Genomic DNA, 21,139 nt, shown 5'->3' with positions numbered 1-21,139 from the left:
CTATTTTAGGTATGGTATGATATAATCATAATTTATCTCACCTATATAGTTCACAAAATAGTAACATCTTGACAGTTTAGGTTTTTGAAATATTGGTATAAAGTGAACAACAGAACTTTAATTTGCTCAGATCTAAAGAAATGGAATTGGTTTCTGCTTGTGATTATGAATCAATAGAGTATATTAATGGATCTTAGGGAGAAAATTAGAGCTCACTTTAAATATAAACTTATAATAGTAATAATTGCCTGTTGTTTATTTTTCCACAGTTCTTAGTGGTCTGTGTTCTAATGACTGTCCTCGTAAGATAACAGTAAGTAAACTTAACTCTGTTATAAATGTGTCTATGAAAATTCTCTGTATAAGTAGACTCATACAAAATAGTTGTTATAGATTATAATCAAATATCATTATTATTTGGCAGTAAAGAATCCTTCATTACTCAAGAAAACTGTGCTGAAAGTAAAGTACCTTTCCTAAAAACAGTCTTACCTGAAGGGTCGTCTTTATGAAGTCGTTTCTGATATCCTTAGAGGAGTGACTACCCCTCCAATTGTTTTAAGACATTTTGGCATTTATAATATTTCATTACCCTTGTTTAGATTAGATGCCTCTCCACACAGGACTGTAACCCCCTGAGGTCAAGAACCACGTCATCTTGTGTACCTGGTATAGGTCACAGAGCCAAGCATATAGTAGGCAATTAGTGACTTTTTTGTGTGTAGTTTTAATATTGACTTGCTGTCTAATAGAATGTTTCAGTGAAATAACAAATGTGAAAATAATTAGTTTTTGTCAGAACCAATTCATGTAAACTGAAATAAGAATATTGTATTTGAAAGTATGCATGTGTTTGTGTGTGTGTACAGGGAACTGTTTGGGATCTTTGTAGTAATCCTTATTTCAAAAGAAATTAGCCAGTGTTTAAAGATAAGGAAACTGAGACACAGAGAAGTTAAATTATCCAAAGTCATGGAGCTATTAAATAGTGGAACTGCAGTACAAACTAGATGTTCTCATTATTGTCTCATATTCTTACAGTGTCATTAAACATTACATTGACAATATTTTATGTATAGTTGGGAAACTTCCCATATTTAAGAAGTGTGGAAACAGACCCTGACACAGGGATATCATCTAGATTCAAATTGGGGGCAACACCTCTGAAGTAGTGAAGAAAGCAGCAGTGGCAGAAGGAGAAGATGCATGGGGAGCTCTGGAGCTAAGATGATCCTTCAAATGTGGCCCGAACTGAGCCAGAGGGGCCCAGCCTTTGAACTCTTGCATCAATCACACATCACATCCAGACAGGCCTCCAGGAAAGTGTTAACATTTGTATGAGGCAGCTCCCTTTGGCTAAGAACAATCTCCAGGTAGGAACCCTGCTGTGAGCTATTAGCAGCCAACACAGGCCAGCTCAAGGAATAAGTGTGTAGGTCCTGAAGAGAAGATCTGGATGAGGTATCACCACAGTCACTGCCATGTGCATGTGAATGTTTGGTCCAACCCATATACTTTTATATCACTGTAAAACTGTGGATGGGATTCATCAGCCTAAAGATTAACTTGGTCATTCAGATATTATCTACCTACTTTGTGAAACATTCAGACCTACATTTCTCCCTCTAACTAACCATATCTCCATTCTGTGGCTCTTTGATTATTGCATGGTCATGCAAAGAACTTTAAAAAGTTATAGTTGAAACCACTGATTTTACTTACAAGTTCTAGATGAAAGTTTGATAGTAAGTGCTGTATAGCCAAGGTAGGTGACACTTCTTTTTTTTTTTTTTTTTTTTTTTTTTGTGAGACGGAGTCTCACTCTGTCCCCCAGGCTGGAGTGCAGTGGCGCAATCTCAGCTCACTGCAAGCTCCACCTCCCGGGTTCACACCATTCTCCTGCCTCAGCCTCCCTAGTAGCTGGGACTACTAGGTACCCGCCACCATGCCTGGCTAATTTTTTATATTTTTAGTAGAGACGAGGTTTCACCGTGTTAGCCAGGATGGTCTCGGTCTCCTGACCTCGTGATCCGCCCACCTCAGCCTCCCAAAATGCTGGGATTACAGGTGCAAGCCACTGCACCCGCCCAGGCAGGTGACACTTCTAAGATCCATAAGGCTTCCTGTCTCCTTATCTTAAAATATTAAGCCACTTCTATCTTACAGTGAACAGAACCATTTGGAAAGTCACATAAGTAAAGTCCAACATGCAGAGCTGCCTTTGTAATGACTACCCTTACCACCCAGCACCTTTGGGCTTTTCTGCAGATAATGTATCTGCCTCCCATTCATTCATTTATGACTTTCTTTGAAATTAAGATCGTGTTGAGCTGCCCTTCACATATATCATTTTCCTTCTCTCTGATATTTTACTGATACCATAGATCACAATTTTATCAGCATGTAAACAAATGCACAGTGTACTTACCCAGTATCACAAATGTCAAATGTATGCCCACTTGTGAAATTATTTACTTCTTGAAAAAGTGGTTCTTCTTCATATTCCTTTGACATCAGATCATAGTAAAAAGTGTTATAATGGATGTGACCCAGTGTGAAACAGAGAGAAAATGTACATCTGATATAGTATTCTCTTCCACTTGAGTTAATTCATGAGTTGAATAGCTCTTCTGCTGGTTAGGCAGACTATCAGGTGTATAGAAAGAGGAAAAAATTACTCCGCTCATGAACCGATCCCACCCATATTCCTTCATCTCCATTTTGAAAACTTCAGAGTGTTTTATTCATATTCAGTTTTAGCTATTCACTCCCATGGCCATAGCCCGAACCTAATCTACCAGAATGGTTTCACTTCTGAAACCCTAATGTCATTTATCCAACTCTGACCACAGCCTATTTTCCAGCTCTCCCACTCTGTTACTCTAATTATACCTGCTCCACTTTAAAACCATTAGTCTCTCAACCTGTATCAGCCCACTATTGTCTTTACCCACCTCCTTATTTAGTTACCACACACCAACATTACTTCTGCCAGTACCTTGAACTCCTATAAAGCACTGACTTTCCACTATACCTGCCTGGGAGAATTTCAGCCCTGGGATAGTCCAGCTATCTCTTATTCCCTCCTATGCCTAAGATACTGGGCATTTCTGAAGAAAAACCTGTAGCTCTGTGTATTGGCACGGCCCCCTCTGTATTAGTCCATTCTCACGCTGCTATGAAGACATACCCATGACTGGGTAATTTACAAAGAAAAGAGGTTTAATTGACTCACAGTTCTGCATGGCTGGGGAGGATTCAGGAAACTTAGAATCATAGTGGAAGGCACCTCTTCACAGGGCAGCAGGGGAGAGAATGAGTGCCAGCAGGGAAAATGCCAGATGCATATAAAACTATCAGATCTCCTGAGAACTCACTATCACGAGAACACCATGGGGGAAACCGCTCCCGTGATTCAGTTACCTCCCACCAGGTCCCTCCCATGACATGTGGAGATTATGGGGATTACAATTCAAGGTGAGATTTGGGTGGGGACACAGCCAAACCATATCACCCTAATTCATGGTTTTCAACCTCACATGAGCACTTTTTGTATTATATCACAGTTTTATGTGGAATCCCAGTCATATTTTCTTCCATTTCTTTTTTCTGGCTTCTTTCAAGATTTTCTCTTTGTTTTTGATTTTTTGCAGTTCAAATATGATATGCTTGGGTATAGATTTTTTCAATATTTCTCCTGCTTGGTGTTCTCTGAGCTTCCTGGTTTTGTGGCTTGAGGTCTGTCATGAATTTTGGAAATTGCTCAATCATTATTACTTCAAATATTTCTTCTTTTGCCTTTCTCTCTTTCTTCTTGTATTCCTACTATGTGTATTTACACCTTTGGCATCTTCAAGCTTAACTGATTCTTTCTTAGGTCATGTCCAATCTATCAATGAGTCCGATAAGGCATTCTTCATTTATTACAGTATTTTTTATTTCTATTTCCTTTTGATTCTTAGTTTCCATCTCTCTGCTTACATTAACCATCTGTTCTTGTATGTTGTCTAATTGTTTCCATTAGCATCCTTAGCATGTTAATCATAGTTATTTTAAATTCCTGGTCTGATAATTCCAAAACGTCTGCTATATATGAGTCTTGTTTTGATACTTGCTTTGTCTCCTCGGACTTTTTGTTTTGTTTTGTCTTTTGCCTTTCAGCATGCCCTGTAATTATTTATTGAAAGCTGGATATGATGTGTTAAGTGAAGGGAACTAAGGTAGACAGACCTTTACTGTGGAAGTTTTAAGGTTGATCTGACTAGGAATTAGGCTGTATTTACTGTTTGCAGTAGCTGTTGTGTTGGAGACAAATATTTCCTCTAGTGTCCTTGTTTTTGTCTCCTTTGGTGTGTCGGTTTCCTTCTTAAATGAAAGATAGCCGGTGATGACGAGCATTTTTTCATGTATCTGTTGGCTGTATGCATGTCTTCTTTTGAGAAATGTCTGTTCATATCCTTTGTCCACTTTTTGATGGGGTTGTTTTTTCTGCGTAAATTTGTTTGAGTTCTTTGTAGGTTCATCACTGGCCATCAGAGAAATGCAAATCAAAACCACAATGAGATACCATCTCACACCAGTTAGAATGGCAATCATTAAAAAGTCAGGAAACAACAGGTGCTGGAGAGGATGTGGAGAAATAGGAACACTTTTACACTGTTGGTGGGATTGTAAACTGGTTCAACCATTGTGGAATACAGTATGGCAATTCCTCAAGGATCTAGAACTAGAAGTACCATATGACCCAGCCATCCCATTACTGGGTATATACCCAAAGGATTATAAATCATGCTGCTATAAAGACACATGCACACGTATGTTTATTGCGGCACTATTCACAATAGCAAAGACTTGGAATCAACCCAAGTGTCCATCAGTGACAGACTGGATTAAGAAAATGTGGCACATATACACTATGGAATACTATGCAGCCATAAAAAAGGATGAGTTCATGTCCTTTGTAGGGACATGGATGCAGCTGGAAACCATCATTCTCAGCAAACTATCGCAAGAAAAGAAAACCAAACACCGCATGTTCTCACTCATAGGTGGAAATTGAACAATGAGATCACCTGGACTCTGGAAGGGGAACATCACACACTGGGGCCTATTATGGGGAGAGGGGACAGAGGAGGGATGGCATTGGGAGTTATACCTGATGTAAATGATGAGTTGATGGGTGCTGACGAGTTGATGGGTGCAGCACACCAACATGGCACAAGTATACATATGTAACAAACCTGCATGTTGTGCACATGTACCCTAGAACTTAAAGTATAATTAAAAAAAAAAAAGAAAAAAAAAGAAAAGTATTACGAGGAGACTTGGTCTCTTTTCTCCAGTAATACAGTTTAAAAATCTCATAATTAACATAATTAAAGGTATTTTATACTTATACTTTAAAAAAAAAATGAAAGATAATGTTTACAGTGCTTTGGACTGTAATTCCCTGTTATACAGGAGCCCAGTTGATGAAGTACTGGAATAGAAAAGTGTTCTGTCATCTTGTCATTAGGTCTCACTATTTTAGTGAACCTGTGTCCCTGGGCTGTGACCTTCACAAGTGCTTCTCAGCTTCCCTGTCTTCTTAGGTGACACAAGAAGATGAGAGGGAGCTGAAATTGAGTATTTCCCTTTCCCCAGGTCAGTTAGGCTTTTGTTAAACCCAAGTCAGTTAAGCTCTAGTAAAAGTTTTCTTTGAAGGCAGGCTGTTAGGGAGAACAGAGAGCTCTGGGCATGTTTCAGAATGGTTACCTTCCCATGCTGCTGCTGGAAACATGAAGGTATTTTTCTCCAGTCTTCACAGTGAGAATCTGGTTGAATTCCTGGAGGTAAAACTCACAAAAATGTAAGTGTGAGGGATCCCCCCTGCCCTGAACCCTTGGAGTTTTGAACACTCAAGCTAGTCTACACTGAGCCTCCAGCAGTTTTTCAGTTAAGTCTTCTTACCTGTATTGGCTCCATCTTTGATCTTCTGCTCTTGGGCGTCTGCTTCTTGTAAGCTGTGACTCTGTTTCCACCTGTCTGTCTCTCCAGTTTGCAGAGTAGCCGTTTGTCCTGTGACCTTAGTTCTCTGAAAGATCTAAGAAAAGTTGTTGATTTTCTATTTCTTTGCTTTTTTCTTATTATGAGAACTAGAGTGACAACATTAAAGAACTTTATATGTCAGACCAGAAACTGGAAGCTCTCCTTGCATTGTTACTGGTTTTGCTTTATTTGAAGTTTGTTTTTGTCCGTTTTACTTCCTGGCTTTTATCAGTGTATCTTCCTGTGTGTCACTTACTGCTCTCTATCTTGATTTTTTTAACTTTTTAAAAATTTGTAAATATCTATGAAAGTATAAATTAGTGTAATAAAACTCCTTGGCTGGGCACAGTGGTTTGTGCTTGTAATCCCAGCACTTTGGGAGGCTGAGGCAGGAGGATCACTTGAGCCCAGGAGTTTGAGACCAGCCTGGGCAACGTGCTGAAACCCCATCTCTACAAAAAATACACAAATTACCTGGGTGGTGGTGTGCACCTGTACCCGAGCTACCCAGGAGGCTGAGGTGGAGAATCACCTGAGCCTGGGGAGGTAGAGGCTACAGTGAGCCATGATCATGCCACTGCACTGCAGCCTAGGCAACAGAGTAAGACTGTCAAAAAAGAAAAAAAAAAAAAAAAAAAAAAAACAGAACAAATACATAAAATTCTTGTGCCCATACCCAATTTCAACAATATCGTTATATGCCCAATTTTATTTCACCCATACCACCACCTACTACCCATCCCACCCACTCCTCCCTCTAGAGTACTTTAAGGCTAATCCATCATCTCTAAATACTTCCGTGTGTTGTAAATACACATTTTACTTGTCATACCAGAAGTTCTCTTTCTTCATAAGAACTATTTAATACCCTTTCTACTTTCCCAGTTTCCAGTTCTCAGTAGTTAACCTTCCCTCCTACTTCAAAAAAGAAAATAATCCATAAAATGCAAATCTCTTCAACCATCTACAGTAATTTTGGAGAAGTTATTTCACTTCTGTTAAGCGTCATTCTCCATGTCTGTAAAACTAACCTGTGTAAGTTTCCTATCACTGCTGTAACAAATTAACATAAACTTAGTGGCTTAACACAACACAGATTTTTTCTCTTACAATTCTAGAGGTTGGAAGCCTGAACCATGTTTCACTGAACTAAATTCAAGTTGTCAGCAAGCCTACATTCCTTTTTGGAGGTTTTGGGGAGAATACATCCCCTTACCTTTTCCAGGTTCTTGAGGCTGCATATCTTCCTTGGCTCATGGCCCTTTCCTCCATACCCAAAGCCAGCAGTGTTGCATCTTCAAATCACTGACAGTAACCCATACTGCCTTCCTCTTTCTCCTATGGGGAGCCTTGTGATTACGTTAGCCCCACCTGGATATTGCAAGATACTCTCCCTGTCTTGAGATCTTTAATTACATCTGCTAAGTCCTTTTTGGCAGTATATTCAGCAGGCTCTGGAAATTAGGATATGGACATCTTTGGAGCACCATTATTCTGCCTATCACACTACCTTAAGGTTATTGTTAAAATTAGAGGAATTAATGTAGATAGACCATAGGAGGCCCTAATACACAATCAACACTCAAAAAGTGTAGCTGCTATTATTTGTCAATGTTATTGTTTATACCCCTGCCTCTATAATATCCCTGTATTGGTAGGGATAGTAAGTTCCAAATGTTTTGAAAAATGTTGGTATTCCATTTGTGTTTCAGGTATGACTAGAGGTATACTAGACTTCTTGACTTTTTCTTACTGTGTAAATCTTTTTAAACATCACACATTTGTGAAATATGGATATGATAAATATCAGTATTATTAGTGAGTGCTACCATAAATATCTGGGACTCAAAAGAGTATTTATATTCCTGTTTTCTGATTTTTTTTTTCCTTCAAATATCCAACTAATTTTTGAAATCTTTTAATCCTAGTGTAAGGCGTATTCTGACTTTTCACGATGTCAGTGGAGATAATGGCGTTTTTCTCTGTAACTTGGTAATTCTTTTCACCAAAGCCTAGTGACTTTTTCCACTTTGTGGATTATGAATCTAGAAGCAGGCAGATAAATACTTTTCCCCTTGGAGAGCAGATGGTTTAAAAGTAGTCTTTGACTTCCCCATATTCAAAAAGACTCTGTGCACATTCCTTTGACAGAGCTCCATGGGGGCAGAAAACAGTATCTCTTTTTCTTGCCAGTATATCCTAGAAACTAACAGAGGGCCTGGTGTTTAATAATTTGTCACTTGGGCTGGGCACGGTGGCTCACGCCTGTAATCCCAAAACTTTGGGAGGCTGAGGCGGGCAGATCACCAGGTCAGGAGATCAAGACCATCCTGGCTAACAAGGTGAAACCCCGTCTCTACTAAAAATACAAAAACGTATCCGGGTGTGGTGGCACGTACCTGTGGTCCCAGCTACTCGGGAGGCTGAAGCAAGAGAATGGCGCAAACCCAGGAGGCGGAGCTTGCACTGAGCCCAGATTGTGCCAGTGCACTCCAGCCTGGTCTACAGAGTGAGACTCCATCCCAAAAATAATAGTAATAATAATAACAATTTGTCGGTTGACCTCTGCAGCACTAAATATAATCCCTTCCTCCACACCCATTCTCATTGCTTTTCCTCTTAACTGAAAACCAGTGCGCCAGCTGTGCTGTGAGGTCACACCTGCCTCCTCTCCAGGAACCTTATGGGCCTTGTTCCACTGTTTATTTGGCCTATGTATCCGGCTTCCACTTGTCTGCTGGTGTCTTTCCTTCAGCAATTAAGGATGTCTAAGTCTCTTATCTGTACATATATACATATGTACCTTCTGAAACCCACATCCCCTCCAGCTACTACCCATCTCTGTTTTCTTTTCTCAGCCAAACTGCTTGAGTGGCCTGCATTTGGATCTCTCAAATTCCTTACCTCAGTATCCTTAACCCACTGTTATCGTCTAGCCTTTGAGCTTATGCCACTGCAGCTGCATGTGATACTGCCAACACTTATAGGAACACTCCCTTTTCTCAGCTGCCTTCATGCTCTTTCTTCCCAGCTCTCCTCCTACCTGTCTGGCCATTCTTCTGGGTTTCTTTATGGACTTCTCTTCTGCCTATCTTTTAAATGTTGGTGATTTTCAGGTTCCATCCTAGATTCTCTTCTCACTGTATATACAATAGTCCCCCGTTATCCACAAAGACACATTCCAAGATCCCCAGTGGATGTCTGCAACCTTGGATAGTACTGAACCCTATGCACTTTGTTTTTCCTACACATACGTACCTATGGTAAAGCTTAGTTCAGAAATTAGGCACAGTAAGAGATTAACAACAATAATAACTGATAATAAAATAGAACAGTTGTAACAATATACTGTAATAAAAGTTATGTGAATATTTCTCTCTCAAAATACATTATGGTATTGTACAATGAGTAACTGAAACCACAGGACACGAAACCGCACATGAGCAGGGACTACTCTAAACTCTTTAAATGATGTCAACCACTCTTCTGAATATCAGACCTTTGTATCTGAGTCACTTACAAGGAAGGACCCTGAAATCTAACGTTCCCCACCCCCAAAACCTAGTCCTCTTCCCATGTTCCCTAGCTCACTTTTTCCTTTCCCTTGTCCCCCAAATCTACTAGATTATCATTCTTTCCTCCCTTCTCTCTGTCCTGTTACTGTATTTCAGGCCTTTTTTTTTTTTTCCTGACTGCTGCAGTTATCTAAGCTATCCTTCAAAAACATACTACAATAGTGATCTTTCTAAAGCACAAACCTTCAGTGGCTCCCCTGTACCCTTGAGAGATTATCTAAATCTAGCTTCCTGAGATAGAGCCCTGGTTTACCCCTTTAGCCTTATCTCTTGCAGTTTTTCTTCACGCCCCACCCCACAACTCTATAATCAGCTCCCTGAACCGCTGTGTTCTGTCACCTCTATCACCTCCTGCTCCTACACCTGCCTCTGTACCGAAGCCTTGTCTTCTTCACCTTCTCCTAGTTTGCTCTGTGTGACCTTCGAGTTGGCACTCAGACAACATTTCCTCCGAGAAAGAATTCCCTGGCTTCCCTTTGACACAGAATTGGATGCACCTTCTGTTGCTTCTTAGCACCCTATGCCTAGTCCTGCTACTGTCACTTATTATAGTTTAAAGTGGGTGAGTATCTGTGTTAAGTCCCTTCAGGATTGTGTCTTATTGATTATTCAGTCTTTACTCCCCAGCACAGTGCCTGACACATAGTTACATAATAAATATTTGAGGTATGAATAAATGAGCTTTCTCTAGAATTTGGTTTGCTTTTTAATGGGCCCTCGTTGATAAGTTTACCATCGCATCTCTCACCCCAATAGCATATTCACTGTTAAGTATGAAAACTTGAAAAATAAATTACAAGCTATTTACAGAAGAAATGCATTCTGGAAAAGCTCTGATGCAAAGGAAAAACATTCCCTATTAATGCTCACAGAAATATCTCCTAATGAAACACAATTCTTTCCGTTGTTATAACAATTAATTTTTAATATATGCAACAGAACAAGGTGACTTTAACTTTTTCATCTTTTCAATCAGAAGGGGTCTCAGGCTTTTACCTATTCTATTTAGGAACATTCTGACAAAGCACAGGCCAAGTACATTTATCTTTGGGTCAGACGCCGTGGCTTACACCTGTAATCCCAGCACTTTGGGAGGCTGAGGCAGAAGACTGCCTGAACCCAGGAGGTCGAGACTAGTCTGACTAGCCTGGACAACATAGTGAGATCCTGTCTCTACAGAATAAAAATGTTTTACATTAGCTGCATATGGTGGCACACGCCTGTAATCCCAGGTACTCAGGAGGCTGAGGTGGGAGGATCACCTGAGCACAGGTCAAGGCTGTAGTGAGCTGTGATCGCACCACTGGGCTCCAGCCTGGGCAACAGAGTGAGAGCTTGTCTTTAAAAAAAAAAAAAAAAAACCCTCTTATCTTTATTTTAGTGAAGTGAATGATCTGACTTGGTACAGTTTTACCATGCTTTAAAGTATAGCAGGCATTACTTCAACCAGTATTTATTGATTATAACTGATTTATTTGACATTCCTTAAAAGATTACTCACTCCTTAATTCTGTTTGCCTTTCTTTTGTCACTCCTGACAGTGGTAATATCATGCTTCCTGTACCAAAGATAGAAAAACGATGATACAGATATTTTCTGCATATAATATGCCTTTTTACAGTCCTTTACTTACCTTAGTCAGAGGGAAAATATCTTGTAGTTTTCATAGGAAAATAACCAGAATTAAAGGAAATGATATTTGATTTAATGTCTTAAAGAAATGAGTAAGAAACAATATAAAATTTTCAATATTAAACTAAATTGAGCATTGCAGCTAATGTTGATGAAGATAAAGACAAATGCCAGTGAATGGTCACTTAAAAAATAAACAGGATTTTTAAAAATTACCCTTGAGAAAAGTTAAGTCCATTCTATAAGTCAGCTATTTTTCTAATATTTTAGAATCATGAATTTATATCATATAATACCTAATTATTGATTATACCTAATACAATATCTTTTATATGTTTTTCCATTTTTATTTCATCATCCAGAGCCAATGATTTAAAGTATTATTTGCACTCCATTGTAGGAGCCCAAGACCTTGAAACAAACCCTTAGGTAATCAGATAATTGACACTAACGTAGAAACCACCAAGATTTGGCTTACTTAAAAAGTCTCTAAAGAAAACAGAGGTATTCCAACCCCAATTTTATATGATAGTAGGCACACAAGAGATGAGGTTAGTTAGAAAGAATCTATATGATACAACACCTAAACTGCATTACATCAGTGTGACACATCCTAGAATGAGAAAAAGGGTGCCAATGATAGTCTTTTCTTACTGATAGTATGAAAAATTGGACCATCACTAATATGTCTAAATTTAACTTCCCTGAATTATTTCGAACAAGCATCAGATGTGACTTTAAAAGGACGCCCTAATATAACCCAACTATGTAAAAGGTATGAAAGATACAGCAATACTCCTTGTACCTTTATTGTATAGAAGAAACACAAAGTAAAAATTATTCCAGATCTCTTGGCATTTTCTATGAGCGTAGCTATTTTTAGTATATTTTGTATTAAACATTCATATGGAGGTAAATCGCACTATTTTAGAAGAAAAAAATGAAGCTTAATGCTATGATATATGGGATAAGAAACCAAAAGACTTATAGGTCCAGGTATCAGTTGTATCATTTCAGTTGGGAAAGGAAATTGGGAATTGAAGTGTTCATTATACAGATGGTGTAGAAGAGCCATTCTCAAACTTCTTGGTCTATGGACCCCAAAGAGCTTTTCTTTATGTGAGATACATCTACTGACATTACTTTATTTGAAATTAAAACTGAAATAATTTTAAATGATAATGTTTTTAAAAGATAACCCATTATATTAACATAACCTATTTTATTTTTTAAAACACTATATTTTTCATATCAAAATATTAGGGAAAAGAGAGGCATTGCTTTATGTTATTTTAAATCTGTTTAATGCTTAGTGTAATAGAAGATAGCATGTTCCCTTACCTCCTTTTACATTCAGATTTTTGTGGTATGTTGCCTTGGTTGAAATAGATGAAAAAAATTCAGCCTCACATAACTATGTAATAGAAAAGGGAGTGTTGGGCCGGGTGCAGGGGCTCACACCTGTAATCCCAGCACTTTGGGAGGCTGAGGCGGGTGGATCACGAGGTCAGGAGATCGAGACCATCCTGGCTAACATGGTGAAACCAAGTCTCTACTAAAAATGCAAAAAATTAGCCAGATGTGGTGGCGGGCACCTGTAGTCCCAGCTACTCGGGAGGCTGAGGCAGCAGAATGGCCTGAACCCGGGAGGCAAAGCTTCCAGTGAGCCGAGGTTGCGCCACTGCACTCCAGCCTGGGTGACAGAGTGAGACTCCGCCTCAAAAATAAAAAAATAAAAGGGAGTGTTTTAATATCCTATTCAGATAATCGATATATACCAAAAAGTCATCAAGTGACAGTTTCTTAAGGTTGATTGCAATGTGGATTTTGAAACTTTATCAATGAGTTGTTCCTACTTTGTTATGGTACTCATTGGTATTTGTTTGTTAAAATATTGTTTAATTTCCACATATTTCCTTCTGTTGTTGATTTCTAATTCTGTTGTAATCAGAATATCATTTATACAATTTCAATGCTTTTATATCTACTAAAGCTTGTTTTATGGTCTCGCATACCATAAAACATAAAACATAAACCTTGTTTTATGTTCTCCAGGTCTCTCCTGGAGAACATTCCATGTGTGTTTGAGAAGAATATGTACTCTGCTAGAGTTGGATGCAGTGTTCTCTACATGTCTGTTAGGTCTAGTTGGTTTACAGCGTTGTTCACATCTTTTTTTTTCCTGTTGATCCTCTATCTGGTTTTTCTATCCATTATTAAAACAAGTATACTGAAGTTTTCAACTATTATTGTTGAATTATCTGTTTCTCCCTCAAATTCTTTGGGGCTCTGCTGGTTAGGTGCATACATGCTTATAATTGTTATGTCTTCTTGATGGATTGACCCTTTTATCATTATACAATGTCTTTTATTGTGTCTAGAAACAATTTGTATTAAGTTAAGGTGTATTTGGTCTGATATCAGTATAGCCATTCCGTTTCTCATTTGGTTTCTTTTTCCATGGTATACCTTTCCATGCTTTTACTTTCAGCCTATCTGTTGTCTATGAATCTAATGTGTATATAACATAGGTGGAATATAGTTCGTTATATTGTTTTATCCATTTGGTTAATCTTTGCCTTTTTGATAGGAGCATTTAACTCATTTATATTAAATGAAATTAGTGATAAGGCAGATTATGGCTGTCATTTTTTTGTTTTCTATATGTCATATTTTCTTGGTTCCTCAATACCACCATTACTGCATCCTTTTATACTATGCATTTTCTAGGATATGATTTTCTAGGATATGATTTTAATTCTTTTGTTGTTTCTTTCACTCTATTTTTATATTTTATTTTATTTTATTTATTTATTGTTTATTTATTTTGAGATGGAGTCTCACTCTGTTGCCCAGGCTGGAGTACAGTGGCATGACCTAGGCTTGCTGCAACCTCCACCTCCTGGGCTCAAGTGATTCTCTTGCTTCAGCCTCCTGAGTAGCTGGGACTACAGGCATGCACCACCATGCCCAGCTAATTTTTGTATTTTTGGTAGAGACCGCACCCGGCCTCACTCTATTTTTAAAAAGTTGTTTTGGGCTGGGTGCGGTGGCTCATGCATGTAATCCCAGCACTTTGGTTGGGAGTCTGAGGCAGGCAGATCAGGAGGTCGGGAGTACGAGACCAGCCTGGCCAATATGGTGAAATCCCATCTCTATCAAAAATGCAAAAAAAAATTCGCTGGGCATGGTCTCACGCTCCTGTAGTTCAGTTACTCGGGAGGCTGAGGCAGAAGAATTGCTTGAATCCAGGAGACGGAGGTTGCAGTGAGCCGAGGTCGAGCTGCTGCACTCCAGCCTGGGTGACAGAACGAGACTTGGTCTCACACACACACAAAAAAAGTTATTTTGTTAGTAGTTGCTCTCAGGATTACAATTAACATCGTAACTTAGAAACACTCTAGTTCATATTAATTCCAGCTTAATTTTAGTAGCTGATAAAAACTTTGCTCTAACATATCTCAATTTGTACTATTATTGTCATACAAATTACATCTTCAAGCATTATGAGACCAGCAAGATGGTTTTAGAATTATTGTTTCAAGCAATAGTCTTTTTATATCAGGTAGAAGAAAAGAGCTGCAGACAAAAATGTATTTATACCATATTTACCTACAGTTCCCTTTTTTTTTTTCCCCCAACTTTGTCTTCACAGAATATTTACAGTTACCTTTAACAGTACTCTTTATTTATTTGTGTGGATTCAAGTTACTGTCTAGTGTCCTTTCAGATCAGCCAGAATTCCCTTTAGTATTTCCTACAAGTCAGGTGTGCTAATAACAAGTTCTTTCTGGTTTTATCTGGCAATATGTTAATTTCCTGTTCATTTTTGAATGATATTTTTGCTGGATTTTAGACTTCTTGGCTGACAGTCTTTTTCTTTTAACACTTTGAATTTGTCATCTTATTGCCTTTTAGCCTCCTGGGTTTCTGATGAGAATTGAGCTGTTAATGCTTCTGAGGATACCTTGTCCATGATGAATTGCTTATCTCTTGCTGCTTTCAACATTCACTCTTTGGCTTTCAAAATGTTAAGTATGATACGATAGGTAGGGTTTGATTGTGATGTATCTTGGCGTGGATCTCTTTGAGTTTACCCTACTTGGCGTTCATTGAGCTTTTTGGGTGTACAGGTTAATGTTGCATTAAATTTAGGTGGTTTTAGCCATTATTGCTTCACATTATTTCTACCTCTTTCCTCTCTTCTGGGACTCCCATTATTGTTGGTATTCTTAATGGTGCTCCATATGTCTCAGAGGCTCTGTTCCATTTTTTTATTCCCTTTTTTTCTGTCCTTCAGACTAGATAATATGAATTGACATGTCTTCAATTTTGCTGATTATTTCTTCTGCCAGTTTAAATCTTCTATTGAGCCTCGCTAGTTAATTTTTCATTTCAGTTATTGTACTGTAGAATTTCAGTTTTGTTCTATTTTGTGATTTCTCTTTATTGATACTGTGGTGAGACAGTGTTCTCATAATTTTCTTCAGTTATTTAGACATGATTTCCTTTCCTTTAATTCTTTGAACAGTCCTCTTTTTTGACAGGGTCTCACTCTGTTGCCCAGGCTAGAGTGCAGTGGTGCAGTCATGGCTCACTACAGCCTCAACCTCCCAGGCTCAAGCAATCCTCCCACCTCAGCCTCCTGAGTAGCTGGGACCACAGACACTTGCCACCACGCCCAGCTAATTTTTTTAACTTTTCATGAAGACAAGGCCTCCCCATATTGCCCAGACTGGTGAACATGTTTATTATAGCAGATTTAAAGTCTTTACCTAATAAATCTAACATCTATGCTTCCTTGGAGGCAGTTATTTTGACTGTTTTTTTTCCCCAATGTATGAGCCATACTGTGTCTTTGCATGTCATAATTTTTTTTATTGAAAACTGGACATTTTTAACTATATATCAACTCCAGAAATCTTCCCAGATTTCTCCCATTGCCTGGGTTTGTGGTTTTTGCTCTTACTGCTGTTTGTTCAGTAACTTTCCCAGACTAATACTGTAGTCTTCATTCTTTGTTGTGTGTGGCCACTGAAGATGCCACTCAGCTTAATGGCCAGCCGTGATGGCCAGATATTTCCTTAAATGAGAGGTCAGGCCCTTCTCCAGTCTTTCTGGGGCACAAACATAGTGCTGCATATGTTCATGAACTTCTAGATTCCCAGAAATAAGTCAGAGCTTTTTAGAGTCCCCTATGAATATCTCATTTCCGTTTTTCCTTTTAAGATTTGGTCAACCTCTCATTAATGACCCCCATTGATAATCACTGCCTCAGGCAACTGCAATGTTAAACAATTGCTGATAATTCTTTTCAAGAAACTTTACAGTGATGGAGCTTGTTCACACAGAGCAAGCTCTCAGTCCATTAAAAAAAGACACACCCTGAGAATAGAGCTTTTCAGGGAGCTTCCGGAAAGGTCATATAGTTACATTTCTCGGGGAATGGATATCTGGGGAGCTCTAAACCTGTTCTGCCCCCTCCAGTACCTGGTAGGCTCTTCATTTGCATAGCTACCTTAGTTGCAAAGCTGTTGGTTTTCAAGGCTACTTCAGCGCTGGGGAGAGAGGCATGGAAATAAGGCAATTTAAAACACAACAGAGGTAATTGTTCTTACCAAAATTCAGCATTTTTCTTAAATCAGTGCTCCTTGGATTTTTGCAAAGTTCTGAAAAAGTTGATTTCAACAACTTTCTGCCAGTATTCTCATTGCTTTTATTGAGGAGCAGATTTTTTTGAGGTCCTTACTAACCATTCCAGAAGTGATTCTACACTACTCTGTTACACTAAGATGTATTTGTCTACCTTGCACTTTAGATGTATCTTTCACCCATGAATGGTTTTGTACTATCATGCATTGGTAATTTTGGAAATTTTGGTTTACTGAGTTATGCAGATCTTCCTCATGTTAACACATTTTATTGTACAATATTTTTAAATAATATTTGTTAATATTACCACTGATTGCATCATAAGTTTCTTAAGTATTGGAAAGATATCAGGCTCACAGTGGCAGATGCAAGTTTTTCAAAATTACAATATTCACTTAGAAGCTCAAATTTTATCATTTTCATTTAGTTTTCTGAAAGTGATAGACTCACTTTGTCCATTTTCAAGAAAATGTTAGCTAAATACCCAAGTCTGAATATCCGTTGTTTGGTGCCACTGCTAATTACCCACATCTTTGCTTTTGCTCTATTAATACAAATGTTAACACTGTGTAAAATGCAAATAATGTCTTAATATTATTATGAAAATAGTTTTTACCTAATGTGACCTTCTGAAGGTGTTCTGGGACCCCCAGGGTTTCCCTGTAACATGCTTTGAGAACCACTGTGTAGAAGAACTGGATCAGGATCTCTAGACCTTGTCTTCAAATATCAGAATGACTGGTTCATGATGATAGGTGAACTTCAGCTTTAGGACTCTATCAGACACATGCTGACCTGATTTTTTTTTAACTGAATACACGTAGGAGAGAGAACAATGCTTTTCCTTGCCCATCTGCAAAATAAGAATGTAGATACATTTTGCTAATTCTGTCATGAAAGTAGTGTGTAGTACAAAGTGTAATATTCATCTTTCCACATAGAAATGTTTCTTAATAAGTTTATTTTGCATATTTGTGTGATTTATTCATGAATCATCTAATCAATTAGTAATGTCTTATGAGTAATTCCATTCTTTTTTTTTTTTTTTTTTTTTTTTTGAGACGGCTGGAGTGCAGTGGCGCAATCTCGGCTCACTGCAAGCTCCGCCTCCCGGGTTCACGCCATTCTCCTGCCTCAGCCTCCCGAGTAGCTGGGACTACAGGCGCCCGCCCCTGCGCCCGGCTAATTTTTTCTATTTTTAGTAGAGACGGGGTTTCACCATGGTCTCGATCTCCTGACCTTGTGATCCGCCCACCTCGGCCTCCCAAAGTGCTGGGATTACAGGTGTGAGCCACCACGCCCGGCCATAGTAATTCCATTCTTATAGCAACCTATTTTCTCATAGCCATTGGAAGCATATGGACTTCTAAAGATCTTAAAATATCAGTCAGGCAATTGTGATGTTGATGAAATCATATTACTTCTTATCATCCTAGAGAAAAATCATTTTTAAAGCATCAGTAACCTATCTAAATGTCATTATTAACTTTTCTGTACTTTTCTGGGAAGATCAGTAGAATTTTGATGCTGTGAAAAATATTCAAAAGAACTTAAAGCATTTCTTAAACATTCTGTCATCTTAGGATGTCCATTGCAATCCTTGGTTTCTTTATGTTCTATTTAATTAGCCTTGGTTTCTAAAGAGAAGGAGTATGTCATTTTATTCAAGGTTTGAGGAATGTTCCAGAAATAGGAAATAGAGATAAATCTCACCATTGTAATCGAGGCATTGTCAATCCATCAGATTTTTCTTAAATGAAAAATAATGTATTCTCTAAATGTGCAGGAGTTTAAATGTGGTAGAACTAATCATCAGTATTTTTTATTCTATTGTAATTATTGTGGATGGATTTTATTTATGTTGGTATTTTAGTGGGAAAATGTAAACCATGTCCAATCCCTCCCTGGAGGGAAAAAGCAATGCTATATTCAACAGAATATTTGATCTTAGAAATACCCAGTTAAATAATGAACTAAATAAATGCAACTATTAAATCATTTAAAGTCTTAAGAATTTTCTACTAATCAGTTTTTCTTTTTGTTTGTGTATTATTTTTTAACACTAAGATCCTAGGAAACAACAGGCTTTCTTTTGATGTGCTATCTGTTTATGAAAGGGGTCTCTAGGTAACTGTCATCTGTGTAAGAATTTTTTGCTTTGAAAGAGATTTGCCTGAAACTTCCAATAATTCACTTACTTTCCAAGCCTTAACTATTTTTTTTTCTATTGCAGCCCTTTGGAGTGAATCAACCTGGACCTTATATCATGTATACAACTGTTGATGCAAATGGGTATCTGAAAAATGGATCAGGTAAGACCAGATACAATAATGTATGTCCATAATGTATAAAAACTTCTGCAGTCAATATATTGGCAAGGTAAACTGGTGGAAAAAATTATGTTTTCACACTCCTTAAAAAAATCTTCACTTTCATTATACTTAGTCTTTCCATAGACTTACATTGGTAGATTATAAAAGGTTCTTATGACAAAAAATGTTCACTTTCAATTCTTCATAGATCCCTATTACAATGGAGCCAACTCATTATCCTTATTTTTTAGTTGAAGTAGCAGAGAGATTGGGTGAAATTACTTGTGTTTTCTTGGTCAGAGAGTGAAGTGCAAATTAGTTAATTAAGTTCATCTTAGAAGTAAAAATTAAGAATCCAATTAATACTATAATATAAACTACTACTGGTTTTTTTATATGTAGAATAGAAGCTGCAATATATAGAGAGAGTTTTTTTGATAAATTGTTATAAAGAAAAAATCTGGTTATACATTTAAATAAATAATAAAGGAAAATGCAATTAAGACAAAAAAGAAATAAGATTGAGCAAAGGATGTCTGCTTTTAACAGATGGCTGACTGACTGAGGTTAGATCCAAATTACAGTAAATACAACTGTGATAATTTTAGTTATCTAAATAAGAAAAGGAATCTGAATATGCTTCTTTCAAGATGCCTAGAGTTTTAACCATGAAGAAGTATAAGCAGAGTTGCTGTCACCCCTCTATTTTTTTGGCCAAAAAAAAAAAGGAAGAACTCATTATATGAACATTGCCATGTTATGTAATGGCCTTACTAAATCAAATATACCCCAGAGTGAGTTTACTTTTTTAGCTAATTGCACACATTTAAGAGTCTCAGTTGTACTGCTTGCTTCAGCACAGAAACATTCCATATAACAATTTTTTTTTTTAATATTCAAGGAGAAATTGACAAACACAATTACACTTTTTTTTTTTTTTTGAGACGCAGTCTCGCTCTGTCGCCCAGGCTGGAGTGCAGTGGCACGATCTCGGCTCACTGCAAGCTCCGCCTCCTGGGTTCATGCCATTCTCCTCCGTCAGTTTCCCGAGCAGCTGGGACCACAGGCGGCCACCACTACGCCTGGCTAATTTTTTGTATTTTTAGTAGAGATGAGGTTTCACCTGTGTTAGCCAGGATGATCTCGATCTCCTGACCTCGTGATCCACCCACCTCAGCCTCCCAAAGTGCTGGGATTACAGGCGTGAGCCACCGCGCCCGGCCACAATTATACTTTAATATACCACTATCAGTCACTGTAGTTCAAGATAAATAAGGATATCGATAATTTGAACAAATTACTTCTTTATGTTTTTAATTCATGTACATATTAAACCTTTACAAAAAAGGCTCTGGGACCAGCTGGTTTTATCAGTTAATTCTTTTAGACTTTGAAGATGCAGATGATTTCAGTGCTAGGTAAGATGTTCCAGAATACAGGACAACAAGATGAAGTTATTTATTACATTTCATGAAGCTAGTATAACTCGGGTAGAGCCAGAATACTCAAAACCAAAAACTAAGTTCACTGGTGGGATATCAGTGAAAATCCTATCTAAAAACTAACAACTTAAATTTGTCTGTATTTTTAAAGAATTGCCTACTTAACATAATCAAGTAGACGATTATCTAAGGAATGCACTGATGGTTTAAAATGGGAAAATCTCTTAATTGTTATAGCAATGCATCAATTTTTAAAATACTTTCTTTTTCTTTTTTTTTCATATAATAATATATTGTGTACATCTCTCCATGTCTGTTCATACAGATAATCCTGATTTCTTTGGGGGCTATTTTGTATAAAGATACAATAGCTACTCTAGCCAATCCTCTATTTTTTGTTTTACTATATAATACAACAGTACAACAGTAAACATCTATTTACATATATTTGTGTGCAGTTAAATGAATAATTCAGGCCAGGTGCTTATGCCTGTAATCC

General features: G+C 37.8%; 1 protein-coding gene across 2 annotated transcripts in view; it reads left to right on the top strand.

The window, feature by feature from the left end:
* Positions 1-21,139, top strand: part of ITFG1 (integrin alpha FG-GAP repeat containing 1) — a 293,341-nt gene that overhangs the window by 222,381 nt on the left and 49,821 nt on the right. For both annotated transcript variants that reach the window (XM_077987196.1, XM_001114075.5), the window contains 2 exons: positions 270-313; positions 19,120-19,198. In XM_077987196.1, coding sequence (XP_077843322.1) covers positions 270-313; positions 19,120-19,198 — 123 coding nt within the window. The remainder of the gene's footprint in view (positions 1-269; positions 314-19,119; positions 19,199-21,139) is intronic.

This window comes from Macaca mulatta, chromosome 20, assembly GCF_049350105.2.
Source record: "Macaca mulatta isolate MMU2019108-1 chromosome 20, T2T-MMU8v2.0, whole genome shotgun sequence".
NCBI classification, from domain to species: Eukaryota; Metazoa; Chordata; class Mammalia; order Primates; family Cercopithecidae; genus Macaca; species Macaca mulatta.
Note: the sequence above shows the minus strand (reverse complement) of the source record. Positions and strands in the feature narration are given on the sequence as shown.